We start from the raw sequence: 15700 nt of genomic DNA, 5'->3' as shown, positions 1-15700 counted from the left end.
CACACAGCTCCCCTATATATCGTATGAGCCCCCACATAGCCTCTTATATACAGTATGAGCCTCCACATTGCACCTATAGACAATATGAGCCTTCAAATAGCCCTATATACCGTATGAGCCCACACACAGCCCCCTATATACAGTAAGAGCCCCAACACAGTCCCCTATATAGAGTATGAGCCCCTTCATAGCCTCCAATGCAGAATATGATCCCCCACATAGCCTCCCAGAGGCAGACATATCATTGGTGCAACCTGTGCAGTCACACAAGGGGCCAAGATTAAAAGGGAGCCATATCTACCGCGAAAGCTGATGGAATTATTGTGCATTATGATGAGCTTTTCGACTTGAAAGGGCCCATATATTTTCTTGTACAGGGGCCCTTTACTGTCTATGTTCACCAATGTAGCCTCCAATATACAGTATGAACTCCACATAGCCTCTAATATACAGTATAAGCCCCCATATAGCCTCTAATATACAGTATGAGTCCCCCAGAGCCTCCAATATACAGTATGAACTCCACATAGCCTCTAATATACAGTATAAGCCCCCATATAGCCTCTAATATACAGTATGAGTCCCCCAGAGCCTCCAATATACAGTATGAGCCCCCACATAGCCTCTTATATACAGCATGAGCCCCACATAGCCTCCTATATATAAAGTCATGACCGAAAGTGTTGGCACCCTTGAAATTGTTCCACAAAATTATTGCAATTACACATGTTTTGTTATACATATGTTTATTTCCTTTGTATGTGTTGGAACAACACAAAAAAAACTGAGAGAAAAAAGCAAATTGGACATAATTTCACACAAAACCCCGAAAATGGGACGGACAAAATTGTTAGCACCCTCAACTTAATATTTGGTTGCACAATCTTTGGAATAAATAACTGCAAATGCATTTTTTATTAAAAGCCGTGGCCAACCCCCACCCATTAAAATAAAATATTTGTAGCGGATTCTCTTTAGGGAGGAAAAGTGGGCCCATGGTTATCGGAAGAGTCCGGCATTATCTGTTCCATGCAGCCTGCCGTAACGTCCTCTAAGGGATCATATTGAGCTTGTACGTGTGACAGGTAACAGTCATGGCTATAACCTCCCAGACTTGTATGCAGCAGGTCATCGGATAGTATTTAATCCTTGTTAACTATGTTTACAAAGGGTTGGTCACTTTTTATTACCGTAGTCTAATCGTCCCCTAAGTGTGTCAGTGCATAGCGAAGAATGCATATTAAATCTAAATATGCATAATAGTAAAAGTAACTGTATGAGAATCAGCAATAAAAGTAGAACTAAGTAGAACTTTTGCAGATGAACATATGGACAAATAGTAAATTATTGAACTTGACAAGAAACTGCTGCTTAAAGGCTTTTATCTACAGATATGTTTTGTTTTATTTAGAGGATTATGCTTTTTAACTAAAGAGTTAAAAAATAAAGCAAAAAATATGCCTATCATCTCCGGTGATATTGTTTTCATTGATCTCACTGTGAGATTTTAGCTTTTTCTCCTTTTCCCTCTTCTATGGATACATTGGGCTGCTTCATCTATTGCTCGGGGAAGTGGTGTTAAGAGCGTAATAAAGACCAAATAAAAATTAGCTCTGCCCCTTTAATTAAATCTTAAACTCTGCTGATTCCAGTTTGTAAGCAATGTGCATGGGTGATGGGTACTGACATGCTGGTTCTTGATGGTCAGAGTTGTATCCCTGCACAGAGATGAATTGCAAGTGACGCGCCCCCTGGGCCAGTGCTGTTTGGGGATTACCCGGAGCCGGATCTGATGGGGGTTGTAGTCTCCGAGTGGCGGCGACCCGGTCCGTGCCCAGGGTGTCAAACTCAGTGTGTGGCAGTCTTTACAGATGTTATTAGTTGTTCTTAGTGTCGACTACGCCACCCGTTGATTTGCGGTCAAAAGGCCGCCGCTGCAGCAGGGTCCGCTGAGGCTGGTGGTATATGTGCAGCTGTGGTAGTATAACCCCCAACGGGAGGGGTATAGCCTCAGGGGGTCAGGTGTAGAGGATGGTGGTAGTGGTGGTGCAGTGTGGATGGTAAGAAGACTCAGAGTCGGGCTGTGCAGTTCAGGGTTTTTACTTACTGCTGTTCTTGTGGTCACTCTGGCCTTAAGTGACCGACCGAGCCGTGCTGCGCCCACCAGGTCCTGGACTCGGCCAACCCCCAAGCAATTCTGGAGCGTGGTCCTGAGCTCCCTTTCTGACTGTCCTCTCTACTGGCCGTTCCCACCAGGGGTCCACTTATGTCCGGCTCCCTCGGGTCTCCTATTGGGTGAACCTTCTTTGGCTTCCCTGACCCTATGCTCGGTGTGCCTTCTTAGTGGACTTGGTGAGGGGCTGCTCCACATGTAATGTCGCAGCCTCCGGTTCTTAGTTGAGGGTTGTTTCTCTCCTCCACTAATTTGGGATCCGGTTCCCTTGCGTGCCAACCCTTCACCCTTCTGGTTGTATACTGGGTTCTTGGGGTTCCTTCTTCTCCCCCTCTGGGTCCTTCTCTTCTCCTCTCTCTCTTCTCTCTGCAGGCGCTCCTGGACCTCTCTCAGGACTGACTGACCCTCTACAGAAGACTGACCCTGATCTAAGATGGTGCCCACCTTATATACTCCCTCTATGTGTGAGCTCAGGTGACCAGCACCCAATGAGCTCCTAGCCTTACCCAAACTGCTCCCCCTATCTGCCCCTACACTACTGGGATGTTCCACCCCCCTCCCACTCCAGCCAGGGACAGACACTGTCGTACCTGCACATATACTGGTGGGAGTACCGTCGGTCTGTCCCCCGGAAATGGGATGTATGTAGTGTATGCAGCTATCTGAGCTCAGTCCCACACTCCATCCTTACCCGGGAGTGGAATACCACACCTCTGGCTTGAGGTGCAATACCCCTGTAGCAGCCGAGTCCTCAGGGTGCTACACAAGCAGAAACCAGAAACAATTCAAGAAGATTTTATTCACCAGGAGGCAACAAGTTTGAGTAGTAGAAGCTAGTATATACCAATGAGCTTAAACTTGTGACACTTGACTTGTACTTGTGATAGGCTACACCTGCTAGTAATCACTTCAGCAGCACCTCCTTCACTCAGGCAGAGTTTCTTTGACTCTTTCACAATGGAGCACCCCACATATCCACAATGTAAGTCATGGACCCTCCTCATGGTCATTTCTCCTGGCAGAAATGCCCTGCAGAAGCTTTTGTCTGGCAATTTGCGCACACTGTTGGGACCAACTCACTTACTCACAGTGTCAAAGTTCCTCACACAGACATTAGTCTTTGAGCTGGCAATCCTCTTCACACTTGGGCATACGCACAGAGGATGCCCTTGGAATTCAGGCATAAGCCTAGCTCACTGGGGTGGCACCTCAGTTGGCAAGTATTATTAACCCTTTTTCTATCTTTCTAAGACATTTTCTATGGAGCTCTCTTCTCTCATGCTTGTTGCCAGACTACTAGTCTCCATATCTCCTTCAGTAAAGAACACAATACCTTCTAACATCTCTGCACATGCCAAAGAGATATGGCCATGTATGTGATTACTAACTCCACTCTCAAGCTTTGTGTATTAACTCTTCATGATCTGTATTTAGCGCTTAAGATTTCACTACTGCTACTCAATAGCAACAGGTTTAGGCATAAATCTCTCATTTAGGGCCTTGACTCACACATGCTAGATTTGTTGGACATTTGTTGCAAAGTTCACAAGTAACACATGCAACTTCAGAGAGGAAAAGGACAAGAACTCTAGTGCCACCTATTGGGGAGTTGCAATCTTAAAAGTTAATATTGACTCTTTTGATTGCTACTTTGTCTCTCCCTTGCCAATGGCTAGTTATAAAATCCTAGTTGGGACTGTAGCCAGTGCTATGTGGCAGTGATGGTGTTAATGCTTTGCACTCTGAGCGCTTGTATCACATAACAGGGAGGAATGACTGCGGTTCTTCAGCTGAAGTTTCCGCCTCCCATCCTAATAGGATGGGTTTATGACCGGGCTGGACTCGATCCATTGTAGTTATAGTAACATCAACACAAATGTACCTCTTACTGCAACAATGAATAGGCGAGAGGAGAACGGCTCAGCCCTCTTCCGAAATGCACACGACAAGCAGGTATATACATATATAAATCATGCATATATTCAAACCATAAAAATCATGTTCTGAAATGCAGAAGTAGTAGCATCATGATCATAAATCAACATTTAAGTACAGTCGTGGCCTAAAGTTTCGAGATTGACACAAAGTTTGTTTTTCAGAAAGTTTTGCTGCTTCAGCGTTTTTAGATCTTTTAGTCAAATGTTTCGCTGGTCACTGTAGTACAATTATAAACATTTCAAGTTTTTAAACTTCTATTGACAAATACATCAAGTTTTTGCAAACACTCAATATTTACAGAGTTATCTATTATTTTTCATGACTTCTGCCCTTAGTCCTACAGACTGGATATCAGCTTCTGGGCCAAATCCTGATGATGACTCATTCTTGCTTGATCAGTGCTCAGAGTTTATCACAATTTCTGTGTTTTTGTTTGTCCTCCTGCTTTTTGAGGATTGAGCACAGATTCTTAATTGGATTGTGATCTGGGAAGTTTTTGGGTCATGCACCTAAAGTTTATTTTGCTCACAAAGCCACTTAGTGATCACTTTTTCCTTGAGATATGGTCTCCATCATCCTGGCAAAAGCATTGTTCATCACCAAATTGGTCCTGGATAGTTGGGAGAAATTGCTCTTGGAGGATATTTATCTGCCAATCTAAATTCATGACAATGGTCTTAGGCAAAATTGTGATTGAGACCCTCCATGGATGAAAAGCCACATGAATGATCTCAAGACACTTACTATTGACATGACACAGGACTCATGGTAATGATCACCTTTTCTTCCAGATGTTCCTAACAGTCTGAAGGAGCTTAAGCACAGTAAATGACTTTACCCCTTTCCTCTGCAGTCCAATCCCGGTATTTCTTCCAAAGTTATTTTCTCTGACCAGGCTTAGAGGTCACTTTATATAGAAGGTCCTGACGTGCATGTATTTGAGGGTAAAACCCATTTTTGCAATTGGGTTTCATTAAACATTTTTGCACCATTTGGCTTTTACGGGCTTTTTATTTCCCTATTATATTATCCAAACATAAAAAGTAATATGAAAAAATAGAGGAACCATAGACCCTCAAATCTACTATATAATTGTCTTAGCCCGTCTGTCTGTCTTTCTGTCTGTCTGTCCTGGAAATCCCGCGTCGCTCATTGGTCCGGCAGCGGCCAATCAGCGCCGTGGGATTTCTGAAAAAAAGATGGCGGCCGTTAGCGGCTCATCTGGCGGACGGAGGTCAGCGGCGATGCAGCCGGGAGATGAGTGGCGCTAGCAGCACAACTACCCCGACCGGCGCCGCTGACCTCCATGCGGCTAACGTCGGAAGATCAACGGCTTGGCCCGCTGATCTCCCGACAGCAAGTGTGAACGGAGGACCGGGGAGCGGCGCCGCCGGTCGGGATGCTTCTGCTGCGAGCAGCCGCTCATCTCCCGGCTTCTCGCAGCAGAAGGAGCCGCACAGGCAGCGCCGCTGCCCGGTCCTCGCTAATACAGAGCCGCACAAGCAGCGCCGCTCCCGGGCCTACACTAATACGACGCTGATTGGTCGCGGTGGCCGGACGCGACCAATCAGCGAGATGGGCGGCAAATTTAAACGCCGCTCTGCTGATTGGTCGCGGTAGCCGGCCACCGCGACCAATCAGCGAGATGGGCGGCAAATTTAAACGCCGCTCTGCCAATTGGTCGCGGCCGGCTACCGCGACCAATCAGCGAGATGGGCGGCAAATTTAAACGCCGCTCTGCTGATTAATCGCGGCCGGCCAACGCGACCAATCAGCGAGATGAGCGGCAAATTTAAACACCGCTCTGCTGATTGGTCGCGGTGGCCGGCCGACCGCGACCAATCAGCGAGATTGGCGCCAAATGTAAACACCGCTGTGCTGATTGGTCACGGCCGCCAGCCGTGACCAATCAGCGAGATTGACGCCAAACTTAAACAACGCTCTGCTGATTGGTCGCGGCCACCGGCGACCGCTACCAATCAGCGATTTTGGCGCCAAATTTAAACACCGCTCTGCTCATTGGTCCCGGCCGCCGTCCGGCCGAGACCAATCAGCGCGATTGTCGGCAAATTTAAACAACGCTCTGCTGATTGGTCGATTTTATCGCCAAATTTAAACAAGCTCTCCGGTCCTCACTAACACAGTTCGCTGATTGGTCGCGGCCAGCACCCGTGACCAATCACCGATATTGCCGCCAAATTTAAACACCGTTTTGCTGATTAGTCGCGGTTGCCGGCCACGACCAATCAGCGATTTTGGCGCCAAATTTAAACAACGTTCTGCTGATTGCGCCTGGTCGACCGCATACATATTCTAGAATACCCGATGCGTTAGAATCGGGCCACCATCTAGTATGTATATAATTATATGGGGAAAAACTCCACTGAAAGTACAAGTCCTATAAATATAAGGAGCTGCAAAACCCACAGAGATAAAAAATAGAAAAATATAAATCACATTTTATAATATATCAAATTAATCTAAAATACAGCATAAGAAAATTAATTACTAAAACAAAATATTGTAAAACAAGGGGTCTAAGGTGAAGACTCAAAGAAGTAGGAATGCAGAGGGGCAAAAAAAGTGAATGGGTAGTAGATTATGATATTAGATAGAATTAAATCAGTACAGATGTAGGTAATATCCGTGCAACAAATGCCGAAAATGCTCATAGGCCGTACACAAGCAGAAATCAAAAGGTATAGTTGAAACCAGAAGTTTACATACACTATATAAGGAGACACATATGCATGTTTTTCTCAATATCTGACATGAAATCTTTCCCGTTTTAGGTCAATTAGGATTACCATAATTTTTAATATTTGCCAAATGCCAGAATAATGAGAGAGAGAGAATGTTTTAAGGCATTTTTATTACTTACTGCTAAGTCAAAAGTTTACATACATTTCATTAGTATTTGGTACCATTGCCCTTAAACTGAATGACTTGGGTGAAACGTTTGGGATATCCTTCCACAAGCTTCTCACAATAGTTGGTCGGAATTTGGGCCCATTCCTCCTGACAAAACTGGTGTAACTGATCCAGGTTTGTAGGTCGCCTTGCTCGCACCTGCCTTTTCAGCTTTGCCCATACATTTTCAATAGGATTGAGATCAGGGCTTTGTGATGGCCACTCCAAAACATTGACTTTGTTTGTTAAGCCACTTTGTTACCATTTTTGCAGTATGCGTCGGGTCATTGTCCATTTGGAAGACCCATTTTCGCCCAAGCTTTAACTTCCTGGCTGATGTCTTGAGATGTTGCTTCAGTATTGCCACATAATCTTCTTTTTCTCATGATGCCATCTATTTTGTGAAGTACACCAGTCCCTCCTGCAGCAAAAGAACCCCACAACATGTTTCACAGTTGGGATGGTGTTCTTAGGCTTCCAAACTTCTCCCTTTTTCCTCCAAACATAACGATGGTCATTATGGCCAAAAAGTTCTATTTTAGTTTCATCAGACCACAGGACTTGTCTCCAAAAATTAAGGTCTTTGTTCCTGTGTACATTTGCAAACATTAATCTGGCTTTTTTATATTTCTTTTGGAGCAATGGCTTCTTCCTGGCAGAGTGGCCTTGCAGCCAATGTTGATATAGTACATGTTTCACTGTGGATATTGACACAATCTTACCAGCTTTCACCATCATCTTCACAAGGTCTTTTGCTTTTGTCCTTGGGTTGATATGCACATATCGGACCAAAGCACGGTCACCTCTGGGACACAGAACACGTCTCCTTCCCAAGCGGTATGATGGCTGGACATTCCCATCTTGTTTGTATTTGCTTATAATTGTTTGTACAGATGAATGAGGCACCTTCAGGTATCTTGAAATTGTAGTCAGACTTGTGCAAGTCCACAATTCTCTTCCTGATATCTTGGCTGATTTCTTTAGACTTTCCCATGATGCTACACAAAGAAGCATTGTGTTTCAGGTGTGCATTAAAATACATCCACAGGTGTGTCTCTAATTAACTCAGATGTTGCCAGAGGCTTCCAAATACATGACATCATCATATGGGCAGTTCAGAATTGTTTAAAGGCATAGTAATCTTAGTGTATGTAAACTTTTGACTTTGCAGTAAGTAATAAAAATGCCTTAAAACATTCTCTCTCTCTCATTATTCTGGCATTTGGCCAATATTAAAAATTATGGTAATCCTAATTGACCTAAAACGGGAAAGGTTTATTCTGATTTCATGTCAGATATTGAAAAAAACATGCATATGTGTAATTTTATATAGTGTATGTAAACTTCTGGTTTCAACTGTATATCAAGACAGTAATGGCTGTAACATTAACTCCTTGATGACCTTTGGCATATAGGTACGTTGAAGGTCATGTCCCTGTCTTTGATGCGGGCTCTGACGCTGAGCCTGCATCTTTCCCCGCACTTAATGGTTGATTTAAATATTTTACTACCATGGTTTAGACAAGAATGTTCTCCCAAGTGATGCCCTTAAAGTGAATCTATCAGTAGGATCAACCCTTCTATTCCGACTATATGGGTATGTAGGTCATAGAATGTTGAATAAAATGATACCTTGATATCTGCGATCTGATGTCTTATTCCAGAGAAATCCACATTTTTCTTAATATGTAAATCATCTGTTAAGATCTATGGGCCGGACATAGATCTCCCGGAGAATCTTCAGAGTTTATTATAAATGGAAGGGAGTGTTACCGGTGTGAGACAAGTAGATCAGGAGAGCAGACTGTCAGTCATTACATGTCTCACACTGGTAACGACCCTTTCATTGAAAATAAACTCTGCAAGCAGATTCTCAAGGAGCTCTATGTCCGGTCCATAGATCTTAACAGCTCATTTGCATATTAAAAAATGTGGATTTTTCTGAAATAAGACATTGGATTGCAGATATCAAGATATCATTTTATTCAACTCTCTATGACCTGCATGCCCATATAGACGGCTTAGGAGGGTTGATCCTACAGACAGATTCCCTTTAATTGCATGAATCCTGATCAACAATTTTTCAAATTTCTGATCTGAAACATTTGTACATTTCCAAGGTTGGGCAGGCAATCTTAATATTATTGTGAATGAAAAGTATTCAGAGGAAAACTGGCGCCTAAGGGATAAAAACATGGTACAATATATCATGTTTGTATGGAGACACTAATTCTTCATGTCACCAGCCGTAGTATAAACATGTAGACATTTTCACATGTCACTTTTCAAGGATCTAATAATGCACGGAATTCACTGCACAAACAGATCAGATTACAACTTGCGGGGTTGGGGATTTATGTGAAAAAAACAACACATGTCAAGTCTAACATTTCCCCAAACCAAAGTCAATCAGAATATCCATCAAAATTAGGACTGTCCACATAATAGATGATAATTTTATGTACATACATAACTTGTAATACTTCTGTAAATGGTAATATTAGAAATCACACAGGTCACAATACAGGTCCTAAAAACTTGAAGTGTTTCATAATATTTGTATTATTTTTTATACTGTAATTTTGTTTTATTATTTGGGGTCACAAGTAATCACTATAGAATTTCTTTTATGATTGAAGCTTCTATTCTCTTTTTAAAGAGGTCAAAAGTGGCCAGATTTTGCTAATATTTTACTTCCACTGCTCCCCTGACTATTCCGTGTTTTTTATTTATTTATTTGTTTGTTTTTTTAAAACCCTCCAAATAGTTCCAATGGGTTTTTACCAATGGGGCATGGCTCATAGGATTTTATGGGAGGGAGAGGGGGTCTTTAGGCTGCTCTGCATTATTAGGCTAGGGTCACACGACAGTACTTTCTCTCATTCACGAAAATCGGTCAGATTATGCCAATCACAGGGCTTGATCATAGTGTGATCCGATTCTCTCGGATGAGGAGAAGATGGAAAAGAAAATTTGTCCATCTTCTCCATTCTGTCAGTCCGTGAAAATCGGACTGCACTCAGATGTCATCCGAGTGCAGTCCAATGTTTTCCACGCACTCATTTACTTGCATGGCCGAGTGTGATACAAAGAACGGATGCAAATCATGCATTCAGCACTTTTTTTCCTCCAACAGGCTTGGTCTGAGGAAAAAAATCGGACATGTGCATGGCCCCATAGAATAACATTGGTCTGAGTGCGATCCGATGTTTTGTCGGATTGCACTGGTACCAAATATACAGTATTCTGCCCAAGCCCTTACCCTGTGAACCACACCTCCTTGGTAAAGATGACAAAAATTAGCACTAAATAAAAAGACTCATATTTAAGTAAATGTATGGTGGATTTAAAAAAATGGAAAATTCAGAAGAAAAATAAAATAAGGGAAAAACAGTCCACTTTTCACCTGCAGACCCCTCATCCTCTTAAAGAAGCAATGCAGCAGGTAAGATAACTTACTCTGCCCTGCAACATTCCCCAACCTCTGCTGATCTGCTTTGAACCTCTTAATTTTCTTCTCAGAAAAATTGCTTTGGAATGGATTAAAAATTAAGTTTAATTGCTTGTTGTTAAGGGTCTGTCTACGCCAGGGATATCAACCTCAAACACACAGAAGACCAAAATGAAAAACTTGAACAAAGTCGTGGGCCAACCATTATACAGTGTAATGGGCCCCACATAGTTCTCCATAATGAATAATGGGCCTCACATAGTAATCCATACAGAATAATGGTCCCACATATTCCTCCATACAGAATAATGGTCCCACATATTCCTCCATACCGAATAATGGCCCCACATAGTCCTCCATACAGAATAATGGGCCCACATAGTCCTCCATACAGAATAATGGGGCCCCACATAGTCCTCCATACAGAATAATTGGCCCCACATAGTCCTCCATACAGTATAATGGACTCACATTGTCCTCCATACAGAATAATGGGCCTGACATAGTCCTCAATACAGTATAATGGGCCCACATAGTCCTCCATACAGAATAATGGGCCCCACATAGTCCTCCATACAGTATAATGGCCCCACAAAGTCCTCCATACAGAATAATGGGCCTCACATAGTCCTCCATACAGAATAATGGCCCCACATAGTCCTCCATACTGAATAATGGCACCACATAGTCCTCTATACAGAATAACGGGCCCCACATAGTCCTCCATACAGAATAACGGGCCCCACATAGTCCTCCATACAGAATAATGGGCCCACATAGTCCTCCATACAGAATAATGGTCCCACATAGTCCTCCATACTGAATAATGGCACCACATAGTCCTCTATACAGAATAACGGGCCCCACATAGTCCTCCATACAGAATAACGGGCCCCACATAGTCCTCCATACAGAATAATGGGCCCCACACGGTCCTCCATTCAGAATAATGGGCCCCACATAGTCCTCCATATAGTATAATGGCCCCACATAGTCCTCCAAACAGAATAAAGGGCGTCACATAGTCTTCCATACAGAATAATGGGCCCCACACAGTCCTCCATTCAGAATAATGGGCCCCACATAGTCCTCCATATAGTATAATGGCCCCACATAGGGGTTGCAGTACTGGTGTTGGGAACAAAATATAACCACCCTGTGGGTCAGATTTCACCCACGAGCCAGAGTTTGACGTGTATGGTCTACACCAGGGGTCTCAAACTCAGCTGGGTATATGGGCCGCACACGGAAAAACATTTAATTTGGGGGGCCGCATTATTTGCAGGACAAAGTGACATTTTTAGTGATACCATTTTTTTTCTAGACTCCTTTTGAACTGGTCCCCATCTTGGAGTAATGTGCCCCATCCAGGTCCCCATATTGTAGGTATATCCCCATCCTGGCTCCCATATTGTAGATATGGCCCCATCCTGGTCCTCATCTTGAAGTAACGTCCCCATCCTGGTCCCATTCTTGTCGTAATGTCCCCCATCCAGGTCCCCATATTGCAGACATGTCCCCCATCCAGGTCCCCATATTGCAGACATGTCCCCCATCCAGGTCCCCATATTGCAGACATGTCCCCCATCCAGGTCCCCATATTGCAGACAAGTCCCCCATCCAGGTCCCCATATTGCAGACATGTCCCCCATCCAGGTTCCCATATTGCAGACATGTCCCCCATCCAGGTCTCCATATTGCAGACATGTCCCCCATCCAGGTCTCCATATTGCAGACATGTCCCCCATCCAGGTCAACAGGTCATCCCCCCCCATACTGTGCACAGGTACCCCCCCGCATACTGCGCACAGGTTCCCCCTCCCATACTGCGCACAGGTACCCCCCCCATACTGTGCACAGGTAGCCCCCCCATACTGCGCACAGGTGCCCCCCCCATACTGCGCACAGGTTCCCCCTCCCATACTGAGCACAGGTCCCCCCCCATACTGCGCACAGGTCCCCCCCCTATACTGCGTATAGGTCCCCTGTGCTGTATTTCACATAGACATGACAGAGAAAAAAAAAAGAAGATTCTTCTCACCTGTCCTCCATTCCCTCGGCATAATTTCTGCACCTGTGGCCCGCAGGCACCATAGACCCCTTGATGATCGCGGCCCCGTCCAGCAGCTGCCGGCATCAGCGCTGTAGTGCAGTGTATTGCCGCGCAGAGACCGGCTCTCTGCACAGCAATACCAGTGCCAACTGCCGGCCTATCAGAGGCCAGCAGCTGACATCTGTGTCCCAGCGCAGCGGCGTATGACGTCACTGCCATGCGCAGATGTCAGCTGCTGGCCTCTGATAGGCCGGCAGCTGGCACTGGTATTGCTGTGCAGAGAGCCGGTCTCTGCGTGGCAATACACAGCACTACAGCGCCGATGTCGGCGGCTGCTGGAGCGAGCCGCAATCGTTACCGGGTCTATGTGCCTGCGGGCCGCATGAAGCAGCTGGAGGGGCCGCATGCGGCCCACGGGCTGCGTGTTTGAGACCCCTGGTTTACACGGACCGACCGGTGGCACTAAACGACTGCTGATTGGTAAGTTGTTTACACAAGACAAGAATGACGAACACTGAAAGATTATCCTGAGATGCTAGTTCACATTTATCTTTTAGTGTAAATGCAGCTTAAAGTGCGCCTATCAGCAGGATTGTGCTTAGTAAACCACATACACTGTCGGGTTGGCACCGTTATACTGAGTAAAATGATACCTTTGTTGATGAAATCCATCCAGCTGTTCTTTTATAATCTTTACTTTCATTTCTGCCATAATGATAAGTATATGCTCTGGTGCTCTCATTATGTATTCATGTATTCCAATCTGTGCCTTGTGACAGGTCACTGTGCTTTCAGTGACCTGCCTACTATTTTAAATACTGACTGTATAATATGTGTGTCATATTGAAATTTACATTCCCCAAAATGGCTGTGGCGGCCAGCGCATGCCCAGTAGTATCTCTCGTTTGCCTGCAAAAAAAGAAAAAAGAAATTTGCCTGCAGCAATATGGCCCCCGCCGCCCACGCTTGCGCAGTAGCATTTCTCAGTTGCCGAGAGATCCTACTGCTCATGCACGGCGCCATATTGCTGCACCAAAATTATTTTTACAAAATCAAAATGGCGCCTGCGCATGCGCAGTAGCATCTCTCTGCAAACGAGAGATACTACTGCGCATGCGCTGGCCGCAGCGGCTATTTTGGGGAATGTAAATTTCAAAATGACACACAAATTACACAGTCAGTATTTCAAATAGTAGGCAGGTCACTGAAAGCATAGTGACCTGTCACAAGGCACAGATAGGAATACATGAATACATAATGAGAGCACCAGAGCACATACATATCATTATGGCAGAAATGAAAGTAAAGATTATAAAAGAACCGCAGGACGGATTTCGTCAACAAAGGTATCATTTTACTCAGTGTAACGGCGCACAGTGTATTTAGTTTATTAAGCACAATCCTGCTGACAGGTGCGCTTTAAGGGTTATCTGTTTTTTGGGGTGGGTTTTTGTTTTTATTTTTACTGCCCATCCACATAAAGTGAAAATGCTAGAACTACAGATGAATGAGTGAAGAGGCTGAAAGGGGTAAAAACTACACAGGAGAATTACTTTTTTGCATTGATAAGGTGCTTAACTCCAGAGATTTTTTTTTAAATTTTCATGGAGGAATGGCCAAAAATTCATCCCCATCATTCCACGGATATGGTTGGTTGATGAGATTGCTCCTTGAGTACATTTCATCTTGTGGCCAATATACTATTCCAAGATGCACCATCTTGTAAAAATTGGCACATTTTATTTTAGTGCACTGTTGATTCTAAATGTCCTCTTATTTATGTGGTTGTTTTTTTCAATAGTAAGCTATTCCAAAAATATTTCCAAAAAGTGGAAGTCACTCTGGTGGATCTACTATACATCAAATAAAGGATGTTAGAAACTATAATAAAGTGCATCGAGGGCTCGATTTCAGTTTTGGCCATCTTCATATCAAGAATAATACTAAGAAATGACATGCTGTCAAAACTGATGGAAACCTCAATGGAATCACCAATGCAAGTCTGAACAGCGCTTTACCATAGCTAGCTGTCGTTCATATACACATATCACATACATTATTCTTTGCACACATTTACAATTAGTACATGCTGTTCTGTATTGCAGAACACACAGTATATGAATTATTACAGTACATGGCAGATATGTCTAGTTGACTGGGGCCTCCTTTAGAAATGCTGGGAATGTGAAAAATATTTATAAAGGTGCTCCCTGGCAAGTCTGATCCTATAAAGTCGATCATCTGTCTGTAAGTGACAAGTGGAAAATACTGTTATAAATATGCAGTGATTTAGCTAATTCCACAAAAATAAAAATATTTTTAGAAAAAAAATTTTTTCATGCATTTTTTATGGGTGTTTTCTTGTCCTAAAATGTGGCCAGGTGTTATAAATCCAGACTGTTTCTGGGTGTCCATCTCCAGTAAGCATACATACCTGAAAATGATACACAACAGAATGTACATTCGTTCTGTCAGCACCATTATAAGTCCATGGCCCTGATGGCGCATACGCCTGAATCCCGTTTTTCGGGGGGTTCAGATGTAGCCCCGATGGGGCCACTGAACGGGTGCTGGAACGTAGTGTGAAAGCACCCTTAGACAACCATTAACAACCGAATTTTTTTTTAAGTCAGTTTTCTTTTATGTCCTGAAATAGTCCTTACCATTTTTTATACCAAGTTCTTCAAAATGGCACATGCTGGTCATGAATTTTGCGAAAAATAAGAAAATCATCTTTAGTTTTGTTTTTAAAATTTTTTGCAACTGCTTAGCGTAACTTTAGTGTGCTAAAGTTTTCTGGTGTACATAAAATCACTCCACTGTGGACTGGAGAACATTTGTGTAAAATTTTGTCGCAAAGAAAAAATTAAAACCCATACAGACATCTCCAGGCCGAGGACATGTCCCCCTCACTTTGAACATATGGGATTAATTATAACTGGGAAGAGAGAAACTAATTATATCTAGGGGAGAGAGAAACTAATTAAAATTGAGGAAGTAGAGAGAGAGAGCGTGCTGACACATCCACCACCATTGAAGAAGGGACCTCCCGCATCATCTAGGTAATTATAGCAAAGAAATGCTTTGAGAAAAAGACTGCAAGTCTGAGATTCTTTTACAAAGAGGTAGAGTAATACACTTCCCCAGGAAAGAGCATCCTCAGATCAAAGAACTG

The 15700-nt window shown here is 43.6% G+C and overlaps 1 protein-coding gene across 3 annotated transcripts in view; it reads left to right on the top strand.

Annotated features, from left to right (window-relative positions):
• Window positions 1–4027: 4027 nt before the first annotated feature.
• LMNTD2 (lamin tail domain containing 2) overlaps window positions 4028–15700 on the top strand; it is a 60211-nt gene continuing 48538 nt past the window's right edge. For 2 of the 3 annotated variants that reach the window (XM_073659540.1, XM_073659541.1), the window contains exon 1: window positions 4028–4126. In XM_073659540.1, coding sequence (XP_073515641.1) covers window positions 4070–4126 — 57 coding nt within the window. In that variant the 5' untranslated portion in view covers window positions 4028–4069. The remainder of the gene's footprint in view (window positions 4127–15700) is intronic. The other variant, XM_073659542.1, reaches the window with a different exon arrangement.

The sequence above is a fragment of the Phyllobates terribilis genome, unplaced genomic scaffold, assembly GCF_046119375.1.
Source record: "Phyllobates terribilis strain yellow unplaced genomic scaffold, ASM4611937v1 Scaffold_13__5_contigs__length_258822181, whole genome shotgun sequence".
In the NCBI taxonomy this organism is placed as follows: Eukaryota; Metazoa; Chordata; class Amphibia; order Anura; family Dendrobatidae; genus Phyllobates; species Phyllobates terribilis.
Note: the sequence above shows the minus strand (reverse complement) of the source record. Positions and strands in the feature narration are given on the sequence as shown.